We start from the raw sequence: 15143 nt of genomic DNA on the forward strand, positions 1-15143 counted from the left end.
GGGGCAATTTAGCGTGGCCAATTCACCTCTCCTGCACACTTTTTGGGTTGTGGGGATGAGACTCTCGCAAACAGGGGGAGAATGTGCAAACTCCGCAAGGATAATGACTCCGGGCCGGGATTAAACCCAGGTCCTTGGCACTGAGAGGCAGCAATGCTAACCACTGTGCCCCCTTTACAACTATTTATAATAGTGCTTGCATTGGACAACATTGGGTTTGGGCTGATAACTGGCAAGTAATGGTCGTACCATATAAATACCAGATAGTAATCCTTTCCAACCAAAGAATCTATCTGTCACCCCTCCAATATCAATGGCTTGTCATTGTTGAATTTCCCCTGCCATCAACATTTTGGTTGTCAGCATTGACTGGAAACTTGACTGGAACAGCTACATAAATAAAGTGGTTACAAAATCAGGGTATTCGTTTATCTGTCCTAACTTTCAGCTGCCTAAATGAATGCACCTGCACCAACATTCAAGAATATTTACATTATCTCAGACAAAGCAGCATACTTAATTGGAACTCCATCTTACACCTTAGTTTATTCACCCCCTCGACCACCGATGTATGGTGGTGGCCATGTGCACCATTTTACAAGATGCATTGCAGAAGCAACACCTCCCAAAGCTGTGACTACCACCACTAGAAAGAAGAACAGCACCTGAAAGTTCCCCACTGAGTCATGTATCGCAATGACTTGGAAAGAGATCACTGTCATTCCTTCATTCTCCCGCGATCAAAATGGTAGAATTTGCTACTTAACATTACTGTGGAAATACCTACACCACATGTATTGCATGAGTAAAGAGTTCCATATTGAGCAAGATCGTATCAAGAGGCATGTAGCATATTTTGCTTTATTATCCAAGGTATGGTCTATAAGCAGGGAGGTTATGCTAGTATGTAACATTAGTTGGGCACAGCTAGAGTACTGTATGCAATTCTGGTCACTGAACCAAGAGGCTATAGAGGAGACTGCCTGGACTGAGATTTTAATTATGGGAAAAGTTTGGGAAGGTTGCAATTGTTTTCTTTGGAAAAGAGGCTGAGGGGACACCTAATTAAAGAGTATGAAATGATGAGTGATTTAGATTGAATAGGGGTGTCCCTAATAGATGTAGAGGGGATTTGAAGGAAAATGTTTTAAACTATTGGGTTATGGGACTGTGGAACTCACTGGCTAAAAGGTTGGTAGAGGCAGAAGACTTCATTTTAAACCAACAACTTGGATATGCATAGAATCCCTACAGTGCAGAAGGAGGCCATTCAGCCTATCGAGTTTGCACCGGCCCTCTGAAAGAGCACCCAACCTAGGGCCCACACCCTTACGACCCCACCGAACCTTTGAGCACTATGAGGGGAAATGTATCATGCATGGCCAATCCACCTAACTAGCACATCTTTGGACTGCCCTTGAAGTCAGGCAACTTACAAGGCAATGGATCAAGAGCGTTAAAAGGAAATTAGGCTAGATGTTTCTTTATCGGACAGCACAAACATGGGCCGAATGGCCTCTTTCAATGCTGCAAATTTCTTTTGGTTCTTTGACTGCAGAGATTCAAGAAGGTGGCTCGCTCTCGCCTTTTCAGGATGGACAATAAGTATTTACAATACCCATATCCCCGTGACTGAATAATTTTTCAGAAGCTTACAAAGAAAACTCCCTGGCGGTAACCTGTGTGCTTTGTAACAACATTTTCTTTTCTATTAAAAGGATAAGATTCATTCTTCAGGTAGTGGCTCTGGAGATAGAATAAAAAAGGAAAATGGCTTCACAAGGTAAGGAAGGGTCTCATTTCTGTCAGCCTTAAGTCATGGGTGGGCGAGGGGTGGGGAAGTGTGATTGGCTCGATGCTTTTAGAATTCAAGCTCACCACTAACTGAGCTTCGATTAAAGAAGGCAAAAATTCTTGGAAACTCGGAAGTGATGAGCGGGTGGGAGAGAGTAACTCTTATGGATGACAAGTGAAAATGAGTCAGCAGTCATGTTAAACGTTTTGTTTTTCATTTTAATGTTTCAACCCCAACCCACCAAAATACGATTGTGCGGGTGACCGTCCATTTTGAAGTGGGTGTGCCCCAGGAACCTGACATGAAGTTTTTTTTGGGGGGGAGGGTTCGCTTGGTTGAAGGCCATGTGACCATGCCAGTAAATTTCCTGTACATGGTATTGTGGAATTATATTAGGATAAATTAGATTCACCTGAGACAGGATTAATCTGAACTCCAGTGTGTGGTTGCATGAGCACTATAGCAGGAGTTTAGGATCTGGCAGTCGTTTATCAAGGGTGGGTGTTTATCAAAGGTGGGTTGTTATTTAAGGCAGTCAGTTCTATGAATTGTACCTCCTTGCGTGTGCAGAAGAACTAAACGTTTTTGTTTTTGTTTTGTTGCTGCTTTTAACATCCTTTAGCCCACCTCGTATAAAGCAAGAGCCAAATGATGATTACACCTCATCCATTAAAGTGGAAAAAAAGCCAATGAAGAGAACCCGTGAAGATGATGAGTAAGTTTTCCTCCTTCGAGACCTGCATGTTCCCTATATCCTGGGTGAGCTGTAAGCTATGTGTGGTCATGCAGCACCCATGAACATACTCTGCAGGGTGCTTTATATACTGGGCATGTGGCCATGCACTGCAATGAAAATTTAGAGAGATCATTATAGGTGTAGAAGTTGGGGTGTGGGGTGCAGTAGAGGAAGGGCAATGCTCCATTTGGTGGGAGGAGTGCAGGGAAGAGAGGGCAAGTAGATGGTGTGATGTTAATTTCTTGGGTGGTGCTAGTTTTTGAGGAATACAAAGAATAGCTAGTTCACTATATGGGTAGTTTTGTGAGTGCCACAAAGAATCCAGTACGAGTTTGTAGAGTCAAACAGAAAGTAACATTATTTACACAGCACCAGTAATTCACCACTGGGTTCTCTCGCTAGCCGGTACCACACTGGCCAGCTCTATGTATACCGTGGGAGGTACGGTGGTACAGTGGTCAGCACTGCTACCTCACAGCTCCTGGGACCTGGGTTCAATTCCAGCCTTGGGTGATTGTGTACAACTTGCACTTTCTCCCCATGTCTGCGTGGGTTTCCTCTGGGTGCTCCGGTTTCCTCCCACAGTCCAAAGTTGTGCAGGTTGGTGGATTTGCCATGCTAAATTGCCGCCCAGTGTCTAAAAGGTTAGACGAGGTTACTGGGTTACGGGGATAGGGTGGAGGTGTGGTCTTAGCCAGGGTGCTCTTTCCAATGGCCGGTGCGGAGTTGATGGGCCGAATGGCTGCCTTTGGCATTGTAAATTCTATGAGCTGTGAAGTTAACAATCGCGCCCCCTCTCCCCCCAATTTGGATGGAACTCGTATTCGCCAAAAGATATCTTTTGCGTAACCAATTGTCCTCAGCCAATAGGATCCGGGCAGGTTATAGCATATAGAAACCTCTCAGCAAGATCCCAAGAGCAGCAGTAAACAAGAGGAATGATGGTGTGTTTTTGCATGTGCCAGTGGATCTTTTTCATGTGTCATGAGAATTCAGACAGAGCCTTTGTAAGACATATCCAAGAGACTACATCTCTGTTTACTGGTGAGTCGCCCCAGAATTTGTGCCCAGTTCTTTGGAGTTGCACCTTGCCCTTCTGGCTGTTGAGAGTATCTCTGAGTCCAGACTGAAACCCTAAAATGAGAGATTTTCCCCTGAAGGACAAAATGTTCTCTTTATGATCTTTCTAAACTGCCTTTAATGTTTTTTTTAAAACCCTCTTGACACTGGGAGTTGGCTGCTGAAGGTTCATAGAGGCAAGAAGTCTGAATCGCATTCAAGGTTTTTTGCCCTCTGCACTTGGCTTCTATAGCCTATTCTGCACCGGAAGTGCTTGTCTAATAGAAGTCCTGAACCTCACACCCCGCAGGAACCTGGTACTGCAGTTGTTTGGATGAGCAATAAGTGCTGGTGGCTTTGCTAAAAATGTACCCGATTCTTTTTTTTTTCCAATTAAGGGCAACTTAGCGCGGCCAATCTACCTACCCTTCTCGTCTTTGGGTTGTGGGGGGTGAGACCTACACAGACATGGGGAGAATGACCCAGAGCTGGGACTGTGCCCTAGGCTTTGCTAGTAATGCCCACACCCTGTTAACAAATATTTTGCAACCTCAATCTTTCCTGGAGATGATGGCTTGCATGGCACAGGAATAGGTTGTTTTCCATGGCTGTGTTGATTATTTGTTTGGTGAACTAACAGAGGATTGACTCAAGTTAGCAGTTGCAGGTCCCAACAGAACCACAGGAACTTGGGTTCTTGAGTTTCTGTCTGTGGTTGTCACCGCCAGTTGTACACTTGATGCTACCCAGGGCTGAGTAGGGGTGCCTCCCTGCTCACTCTTTAGGACCTGTGGGCGCGATTCTCCAGAAAGATTTCTAAGCGTGGTAGTGAGCGGAAACTGCTGCGAGCTTCCTGGCGCTCGGCCCAGCGAAGCCGGCAATGCTATTTAACCTTAATTGCACCACTTGACGAGGCCCCGTGGGCTTCTCGTGGCAAATGAAGGCTCGGCAGCCAATTCACCAGGACTGCGCTCACCAGCCCCCCGCTAACAAGGTCGAACAGCACTTGCACAGCCAACCCCAGTCAGCTTGCAGCCAAGGCGCCGAGAATACCGGCCTCAAGACGAGATTCAGTGATGTGGACCTGGCGAGGCTCCGAGATGCGATCAAGGCCAGGAGGAATTTCCCCTCTCTCTCTCTCTCTCTCTCTTTCCCCCCCCCCCCCCAAACCACTGAACCACACGTGTGGTTAATAATGCCCTCTGTGTCTTTGCAGGAGAAGCTCTTGCACAATCGCTGTTGGAGGGCCCAGACTTGATTGGGGGGTGGGGGAGGGGGGTGCCAACCTTAAGAATCCTCACCAGCTTCGAGGAATGGGCCTTGAAGGTGACTGCGGTGGCAGACGACAGAGCAGTCACCAATGCGGAGGTTGGCGGCAGCCGCAGAGGTGAGGATCCACCGGGCCCCACCCGGAGGACCTGTTAAATGTGAGTTACTGCTTTACCAATTGACCCATCGCTCCCACTGAGCACATTTCCATTCTCCCACAGGTCCTCAAGCCGACGATGCTGGCCCATCCCGGGTGGCCCCCTCTCCAGCCTCCCAGGAGGAAAACTCTGAGGATGACATGATCAAGGTGTCACAGCTGTCATCCCCACCCTCTACCAGCACAGACAGACACACTGCTCGGTGGGAAACATTTGTCAGGCTTCTTGGGCACAATCTGGTGAACACCACACAGCTGCTGATGCACATCAGATGGAAGCAGGAACCCACAGGAGAGACAGCAATCTGGCGTCTGCTGGATCCCAGGATCCAGCTGGGCCCCAGCCTGATGCTGAGCCTCTGGTACAGGGTTACCCGGAGCTGAAACGGTCAGGACATTCCGAGGGAGATGTCATCAACACTCCAGGTCCATAGCCGATAAGAGTCCCAGAAGCTACAGGTGCTGGAGATGTCGCCAGCAACGCGTGGCACCGAGGCCAACACTGCTAGGGTGACAACCGCAGTGGAGAGCCTGGTGCAGGACATCGGCACCATTAGTGGAGGTGTCCAAAACGTTGCGTTGTCAGTGACGGCTATGGCTGAGGGTCTCGGCAGAATGTTTGACTCGCTGGAGGATGTTATCTGGTACAGGCTGACCTTGACGAGGTGCTACGGGACAAGTCCCGCTTTCAGGTGGGAATGGCCATGCCTTGTCCCAGTCGCAGGTGTGCATTGCCGAGGCACCTCAGAGCATGCCCCAATCACTGAAGGGGCACTGACACGGTGGTGCAGACATCCGGAAGGCTCCAGGGCTGGCAGAGCCAGATGACACAAGGGCAGCCGGGGCTCAAATTAGCTGCCCCTCTGTCGGAAGGTGAACCACATGGCCCTATGGGCACCGGCCAGGAGGAGGGCGTCTGAGTGCCAACCCAGACCCGTGCCATGGAGTGGCCACCAGCTTCCCGAGTTCCACCCCTCAGATGCGACTGTGTCTCGAGGTCAGCACACTGACAGGGCGGCACGGCTGTGCATATGCCGTCGACAAGTGCGCCGGGACCCTTTGGTCCAGAAGCATCGAAGACCACTGGACGAGGTAAGCAGCTGGCTGCCTCCACCTCAGATGTGCATCCTGGGGAGAAACCTAGACGTAGCATTAGAGCTAGGAAGGTTATGCATGTTGATCACTGAGGGCACCAGGGAGGGGGTGTATGAGGGGAGGCAGGTAGGGGATGAGGCGGTGGTGGGAGTGGGAACTGTGTGACACCTGTGACACATTAAAAACACTTGGAGCACAGCCAGTATGACGCCTCTGTCAATTTCCTCCGCTATGTGGGTCGACCTCTGAACCCTTGGCTCATCTCCCCCTCCCCGTAGAACTTACTCGCCCTCTGGCCTTGGATATGTCACCGGATCTTTGTCCCATCTTCTGGCTGTTCGATGTTGGCTGCTACGTGTGGTGTTGCCTCCTGTAGTGTTTAAGCACATTGCCCATGCATCGAGGTGTGATTGGGACGCTCGGCATTGACCCCCACATGCTACATGGCCCACCTATTCACGAGGGTTGTATGAAGTGCTCACTTAACCACGATTGCCAATTCCCTAATAGCAATAGCCTGCAACCACACAGACACAGGCCTAGGCAGTCTGTGGAGATTATGGGTGGTCAGTGGGGCAGACGGGCAGGGGCTACGGTTGTCCCTGGAACGGGTGCACATGATCCAGGGGTTGGCATGCTGGTTCCACATGCAGTTGACCCTTGCACTGGCCCCAGTCATGGGTTTCCCAACCCCCTGCCGAGCACTGGGGCGGCAAGCCCAGTGCCCACGGGCTGTCTGCCTCTGAAAAAGGTAGCTACTCACCTCCTCTGCTCCCCTCAGAAGCCCTTCTGCCAGGTTCACCCTTTTTCAAAAGGAATACTAATCGGCACCAGCGTGACCACTTGCTGGGGAGGTCGATGAATGATCAGAGGCCATTGGATCTGGTGTCGCTCCCGTTAGTTGTATGGAAATAGGGGTTAAGTGGTGATAATTGGTTTCTCCCCATGCTACGGCGATATACCGATTTTGCCTACAGGAGCGGGCCGGTTGCATGGCCCGCTGGGACATGGGATTCGTGTTGCATTACATTCATCCCCCACCATCTGGCCTGCGAAATCCTACCAACTGTCCTGGCTTGATACAATTCACACCTCTTTAACCTGGGGTTACCCCATCTCTGGATCTGTAAAGATTTAATCACCTGCTAATGGTCGCATTCCAAGCATTGTTTGGCATCTTTGAATTTGTCTATATATGTGTTTCTGGAACATACCTCTTCATTCACCTGAGGAAGGAGCAGCGCTCCGAAAGCTAGTGACATCGAAACAAACCTGTTGGACTTTAACCTGGTGTTGTAAGACTTCGTACTGTGCTCACCCCAGTCCAATGCCGGCATCTCCACATCATGGCTACCATCGACAACGCAAACTGCCGGCTCAAAGTGGAGAGGATCTCCAGGAAGATCGCGCATATAGACACTGACATTAAGTTTCTACAAAGATGCAAGAAAGCAGACAAGATCCCGAACAGGCTACAGATCACAAACCCACTCAAGTCGACCTACAACACAGACTACGCTGAGAGACTCTGCCGTCGCACCTCTCTCACACTCCTCAACCACCTCGTCCGCCAGCTCTACAGCAGACGACGCAACCTGGAAACCAAGATAGAGGCCATATTCTCAACGTGCCCTCGGATGCAGCAGACCAGCTGCGGAACACCGCCAAACAGATGAGACAACAATACTATGCCACCAATATGCACACCAAGAACAGAAAGCTTGAGAAACTTGGCATCACCACCGGCAGCAACCAAGCCACCCCCGGTGCCACAGTAGAAAACAATACAGGGAAATCTATTGTCAACTTGTCAGACTACACCCTTCAACCAGACGAAATCGAAATCCTCAGCAGAGGGCTCAATTTCTGCACCACCACCAAAATGGACCCCATCAGTCTCGCGGCAGACACTGAGGAATTCATCAGGCGAATGAGGCTCCGGGAATTCTTCCACAGACTCCAAGAGGCCAACAGCGAACCCAAGCAGACTATCAATGAACCGGAACAGCAGACCGAGAGATCTGCGGTGCGGCAACCGAAGAGGAAAGAGTCGAATTGGACCCCTCCGGAAGGCCGCTGCCTTAGACTCGACATGTATGCTCAAGATGTCAGGAGTCGCGTCAATGCCAGATTCATCAGTTGCATTCACAAGACAGCCCCGAACGTCACCCACGCACAACGCAATGCCATCCGCGCTCTCAAGACCAACCGCAGCATCGTCATCAAAACAGCAGACAAAGGAGGAGCCACTGTCGTACTGAACAGAACGGACTACTGCAAAGAAGTATACCGACAACTGAACAACCAAGAACACTACAGACAGTTACCCGCAGATCCGACCAAGGAACACATCCGCCAACTTAACAGACTGATCAAGACCTTGGATCCAGATCTTCAGAGCACCCTACGTGCTCTCATCCCACGTACTCCCCGCATTGGAGATCTCTACTGCCTCCCGAAAATACACAAGGCCAACACACCAGGCCGCCCTATCGTTTCAGGCAATGGGACCTTGTGTGAGAACCTCTCTGGCTACATCGAGGGCATCTTGAAACCCATCGTACAAGGTACGCCCAGCTTATGTCGCGACACGACGGACTTCCTACAGAAATTCAGCACCCATGGACCAGTTGAACCAGGAACATTCCTCGTCACAATGGACGTCTCGGCACTCTACACCAGCATCCCCCATGACGACGGCATTGCTGCAACAGCCTCAGTACTCAACACCGACAACTGCCAATCTCCAGACGCAATTCTGCAACTCATCCGCTTCATTCTGGATCACAACGTCTTCACCTTCGACAACAAGTTCTTCATCCAGACGCACGGAACAGCCATGGGGACCAAATTCGCACCCCAATACGCCAACATCTTCATGCACAAGTTTGAACAGGACCTACTCACCGCACAGGACCTTCAACCGACGTTATACACCAGATACATCGATGACATTTTTTTCCTTTGGACCCACGGCGAAGAATCACTGAAACGACTACACAATGACATTAATAAGTTCCATCCAACCATCAGACTCACCATGGACTACTCTCCAAAATCAGTTGCATTCTTGGACACACTCGTCTCCATCAAGGACGGTCACCTCAGCACTTTGCTTTACTGCAAACCCACGGATAACCTCACGATGCTCCACTTCTCCAGCTTCCACCCTAAACACATTAAAGAAGCCATCCCCTATGGACAAGCGTTCCGTATATACAGGATCTGCTCAGACGAGGAGGAGCGTAACAGACATCTACAGACGTTGAAAGATGCCCTCGTACGAACGGGATATGGCACGCGACTCATCGATCGACAGTTCCAACGCGTCACAGTGAAAAACCGCACCGACCTCCTCAGAAGACAAACATGGGACACAACCGACAGAATACCCTTTGTCGTCCAGTACTTCCCCGGAGCGGAGAAACGACGTCATCTTCTTCACAGCCTTCAACACATCATTGATGACGATGAACATTTTGCCAAGGTCATCCCCACAACCCCACTACTTGCCTTCAAATAACCACGCAACCTCAAACAAACCATTGTTTGCAGCAAACTACCCAGTCTTCAGAACAGTGACCACAACACCACACAACCCTGCCATGGCAATCTCTGCAAGACGTGCCAGATCATCGACATGGATACCACTATTACACGTGAGAACACCACCCACCAGGTACGCGGTACATACTCGTGCGACTCGGCCAACGTTGTCTACCTCGTACGCTGCAGGAAAGGATGTCCCGAAGCGTGGTACATTGGCGAGACCATGCAGACACTGCGACAACGAATGAACGGACATCGTGCAACAATCACCAGGCAGGAATGTTCCCTTCCAGTCGGGGAACACTTCAGCAGTCAAGGACATTCAGCCTCTGATCTCCGGGTAAGCGTTCTCCAAGGCGGCCTTCAGGACGCGCAACAACGCAGAATCGCCGAGCACAAACTTATAGCCAAGTTCCGCACACATGAGTGCGGCCTCAACCGGGACCTGGGATTCATGTCGCATTACATTCATCCCCCACCATCTGGCCTGCGAAATCCTACCAACTGTCCTGGCTTGATACAATTCACACCTCTTTAACCTGGGGTTACCCCATCTCTGGATCTGTAAAGATTTAATCACCTGCTAATGGCCGCATTCCAAGCATTGTTTGGCATCTTTGAATTTGTCTATATATGTGTTTCTGGAACATACCTCTTCATTCACCTGAGGAAGGAGCAAGCGCTCCGAAAGCTAGTGACATTGAAACAAACCTGTTGGACTTTAACCTGGTGTTGTAAGACTTCAAACTGTTTGTTGACTGCTGCGGTTCTCGTTTTCGGCCTCCCGCTATTCACCGGCCTCCTTTTGTTTGAGTGAGAGCGCAAAGAAGCCTGAGAATCACGCCCTGTGTTCTAGAGCAAGTGTTCGAGGCTGTGCTTGGCTGTGATGCTCATCATGAGCAACCTATTTGCCAAAATCTTAACTCCAGTCCCACCCATGAGAAGAGTCCATGGCCCTACTGCAGCTATCTCCGGTGAGTCGGTGAGAGGGAAACCAAAAAGAGTACCTAGATTTGGAGGCGAAGGAAAACTTAATAGGCTAAATAAAATTGGGAGGGTGCATGGTGAGGAGCATGTGGATGGCAAGAAGAAGAGCGTGCAGCTGCCCGATTTTTCACAGTACTTCGATTAAAGCAGTAATCAACACTCGTGTTTTATATAAATTGCAGCAGTGTTTTGGACTAAGCTGTATAAAGAGGATGGGAATGGTGTCTGTTCTGCTTGAAACGGCACGCTATATAAATTGGAGAGGGTCAGGATTTAATTTTGCTGCATTGTCATTATCCTGAGCCTTGTTAAGGTTATGATAGCAAATGAGAAGTTCTCATGAATATACTCTGTTTGTCTGCCCTAGTGTTGATTTTAAACCCAAGAAGATTAAATTAGAAGATCTAAAGAAGGCCAAAAAAAGAAAATCTGAAATGGTAAGTGTGGTATTTTTTTCTTTAAAAGTTCTTGTGGGTCTTTGTGGTTTCTGTGCTGTATAAAGTATTCTAAACTGAATTGTATTCCAGTGTTGTTTCATACTTATGGGAATGTTTTTAATGGCTCATTGAAAGGATAGAGAGTTCAGTCCTCTTCTAATGACCCTTAAGCAAACAACCTTTCTAAAACGTTCCTGCTGTTGATGGCTCCTAATTTGGTGAGACACTCCACTGAAGCTGTGATTTGATAATGGGTCCATCATGCTTTATGAAGGCAATTTTTATTTTGCAAATAGGTCACAAAATGCCTAATCATCTTCAAGCAGCAACTTGGGTCCATATTGAAATCTTGGGAAGGATTTGAGAGGAAGTGACATCTGAAGTGATATTTTGGTGAATATTTATTAATTCGTCTTGAAGTATTTAAACACAGGCGAACATTCTGAAGTACTGGAAGTGATTTTGAATCTTGACTTTTAAAAAAAACGCCTGGTTTGTGTGAATATACGGGTGTATTCTTGTTATTTTTCCTTTTCTATCACTTTCCTGCCCGGGGCCTGAAACCTGGCTTCTGATGTCTGATGTGCATCTTTCGTCACCGGTCAAGTTATTTTTTTTTGTAGACGTGGCCACTCAATTTCTGAAATATTTTTTATTGGATTTGTTTATTGTCACATGTACCCAGGTACAGTGAAAAGTAATTTTTCTGCGAGTAGCTCAAACAGATCATTTAGTACACAAAAAGAAAATTAAAAGAAAATACATAATAGGGCAACAAAAGGTACACAATGTAAATACATAGACGCCGGCATTTGGTGAAGCATATGGGTGTAGTATTAATCAGTTCAGTCCATAAGAGGGTCGTTTAGGAGTCTGGTAACAGTGGAGAAGAAGCTGTTTTTGAATCTGTTTGTGCGTGTTCTCAGACTTTTGTATCTTCTGCCCAATGGAAGAAGTTGGAAGAGTGAGTAAGCTGGGTGGGAGGGGACTTTGATTCTGCTGCCCGCTTTCCCAAGGCAGCGGGAAGTGTAGATAGAGTCAATTGGATGGGAGGCCGGTTCGTGGGATGGGCGGGACTGTTCATGACCCTGAAGTTTCTTGCAGTATTGGGCCAAGCAGTTGCCATACCAGGCTGTGCTGCAGCCAGATAGGACGATTTCTGTGGTGCATCTGTAAAAGTTGGTAAGAGTCAGTGTGGACATGCCGAATTTCCCCAGTTTCCTGAGGAAGTATAGGCGCTGTTGTGCTTTCTTGGTGGTAGATTACGACATGGGTTGTCCAGGACAGTTTTTTGGTGATGTGCACCCCTAGGAATTTGAAGCTGTCAACCATCTCCACCTCGACCCCGTTGATGCAGACAGGGGTGTGTACAGTACTTTGCTTCCTGAAGTCAATGACCAGCTCTTTAGTTTTGCTGGTATTGAAGGGTAGATTGCTGTCGTTGCACCGTTCCCCTAGGTTTTCTATCTCTCTCCTGTATTCAGACTCGTCGTTGTTCAAGATCTGACCCACTATGGTTGTGTCGTCAGCAAACCTGTAGATGGAGTTGGAAAGACATTTTGTTACTCAGTCGTGTGTGCAGGGAGTATAGTAGGAGGTTAATTATGCAGTCTTGCGGGGCTTCGGTATTGAGGACTATCATGGAGGAGGTGTTGTTTATTCTTACTGATTGTGGTCTGTGGGTCAGAGAGTCGAGGATCCAGTTGCAGAGTGAGGAGCCATGTCCTAAGTTTTGGAGCTTGGTTGGGATTATGGACGAGGAATCTAAAACAACAGCATTTCTTAGTTTAAACACTGTTGGAAAAGCTTCCACAGGTTTGGTAGATTCTTGAATTTCGAAGTGGGAACTGCATAACTTTTCAACATTTTTGAAGATTCTGGTTGGATGTATTGGGGCTGAGGAAATAAAAATAAAAATTTGGTTCACTGTCAGAAAATAGCCACATACGCAAGAGGAACTGTTTGTTGAGCTGATTTGTGACTGGAACAATGCTAATAATAGCTAGTGGACATAAGAGTGTAAATCTGAAAAACTGACTCAATATGCTAATTTAGCCCCTGGAATTAATTAAGCCTGAATTTAAGATAAAAGTGGAATAAAATTTGTCATGTTGGGGAAATGTTTTTCCGTTATTCTTGAACTGGAGTTAATAGTGAGGTTCCAATCTTGTGGTCTGCATCGTGAAACAATAGCCTTATTGCAGGAAACATTTACAGGGAGTCGATTTGTTCACTAAAATCTGTGTTGCTCTGATAGGTGCTGCATATTCACTCCCTTTGTGTTGCCTGTGATAGATGGAGTACGTTTCGCTCCCTTTACTTCAATTTCCCTTTTACCGAATGTTCCGGAGTGAGAAGGTGGTGGATTCAAACTTCACTCCATGATTTCAACACTAAATTGAGGCCGTCTCTTCAACAATGCTGCTTTCTCTCAGTACTGCACCGGGAGATTTTACTCTCCTGTGCTCCTGTTGATGTAGATGTTCAAGTTCAGTGACACTGCTCAGAAGAGGAATATTTAAATGTTTGGTTATTTCAGTCAACTTCTCCTCAAAATATAATTGATCATTCATCTCATTTGCTGCTGTTTGTGACACTCTGCACTGAAAATGGTGGGTGCATGGAATAATGCAGCACGGAAGGAGGTCATTTGGCCCATCGTACCTGAATCAGCTCTTTAAAAGAACTCTGCAACTTGTTCCATTCTCCTGCTCATCCTGTTGAAATCTTCCTTTCATGTATTTATCCAATTCTATTTTGAAAGTTACTATTGAATCTGATGATCTGTTTCCAGCATCCTTTCAGATTCATTTGCTTTGGGTATTTTCTCTCTCCCCCCCCCCCCCCCCCCCCCCCCCCCCCCTTGTGTCACCTCTGGTTCTTACCTATTTTAAATGTGTGTCCTCTGACTACCTGCTATTCGATAGAGTTTTAAGGGTGGCACGGTGGCTCACCTGGCCCTGGGGGTTGTTATCCGTGTGGAGTTTGCACATTCTCCCCATGTTTGCGTGGGCCTCACCCCCCAAAACCCTAAGATGTGCATGGTAGGTGGATTGGCCACACTAAATTGGCCCTTATTGGGGGAAAAATGAATTGGGTACTTTCATTTAAAAAAAAAAAATGATAATACATCAACCATACCCTATTCTCCACAAGATAATAATCTTTAAGATGATCCTCTCCTGAATTCCTAATCAGCCCCCTCTTTTGACAACCCATTTACTATGTTATATGTTTATAACATATTTTTTAGTTCTCGTGTTGCCTGGTAATCTATTCTCGTACTGCCTTTTCTCATTTCTTTGTTTTCAGCTTTATACTCAGTCCTGAACCTGCTATTATAATGAGTTTCTGTTTTCTGTTTCATTTTTAAGCTCTTCAGTCAACAAGGAAGCTTGGTTTTGTTTATTCTTCTACCCCTTGTGAGAATGTGTCTAGTCTATTTGAACCATCTCCTCTTATAAAGCTTACATTTGCTCATTTATTGTTTTACCTGCTAATCTTTGATTCCAATCCACCTGTATCCCTTTGCAATTCTCTTAAATGAGCCCTTCCGCTAATATTGTCATGTTTGATTTCTCCTCTTTCCCCCCCCCCCCCCCCCCCCCCCCCCCCAAAATCTTTTTCATAACTATTATAAACCTGATGAAATGACCAAATATTCCCAAATGCTTTCCCATTGGCATGTGCCACTTTATTCCCTGGAACTGGATCCCGTTGTGCTTCCTTCCTCATTGGGCTGGAAACATACTGCTCAAGAAGAGCCTTCTGCACATACCTTAGGAATTCCTCCTCCATTCCCTTTACACAGTTGTTACCTCAGTCTACATTGAGATAGTTGAATTTCCCAATTATCATTGTTCTGAACTTCTTCCATCTGTAATTTGCCTGCAGATTTGCTCCTCCATCTCCGTTGCATTATTTCTGGTCTACAGTAGCTCGTCAGTTGGTCCTTAATTCTAACCAAATTGCTTAAATGTCTTTGACCGATTTGCTCCCTTTCCCTATTGTTTCTGAATGTTCTGTAACGAGGAATGTTAAATTCCCCTTTTTGAGCCA

At 47.3% G+C, this 15143-nt stretch overlaps 1 protein-coding gene across 1 annotated transcript in view; it reads left to right on the forward strand.

Moving 5' to 3' along the window:
- Positions 1-15143, forward strand: part of top1b (DNA topoisomerase Ib) — a 139001-nt gene that overhangs the window by 69798 nt on the left and 54060 nt on the right. Inside the window, exons 5-7 of the mRNA XM_072515146.1 lie at positions 1719-1783; positions 2418-2510; positions 11015-11084. Of these exons, the coding sequence (XP_072371247.1) occupies positions 1719-1783; positions 2418-2510; positions 11015-11084 (228 nt within the window). The remainder of the gene's footprint in view (positions 1-1718; positions 1784-2417; positions 2511-11014; positions 11085-15143) is intronic.

Source organism: Scyliorhinus torazame, chromosome 8 (genome assembly GCF_047496885.1).
Source record: "Scyliorhinus torazame isolate Kashiwa2021f chromosome 8, sScyTor2.1, whole genome shotgun sequence".
In the NCBI taxonomy this organism is placed as follows: Eukaryota; Metazoa; Chordata; class Chondrichthyes; order Carcharhiniformes; family Scyliorhinidae; genus Scyliorhinus; species Scyliorhinus torazame.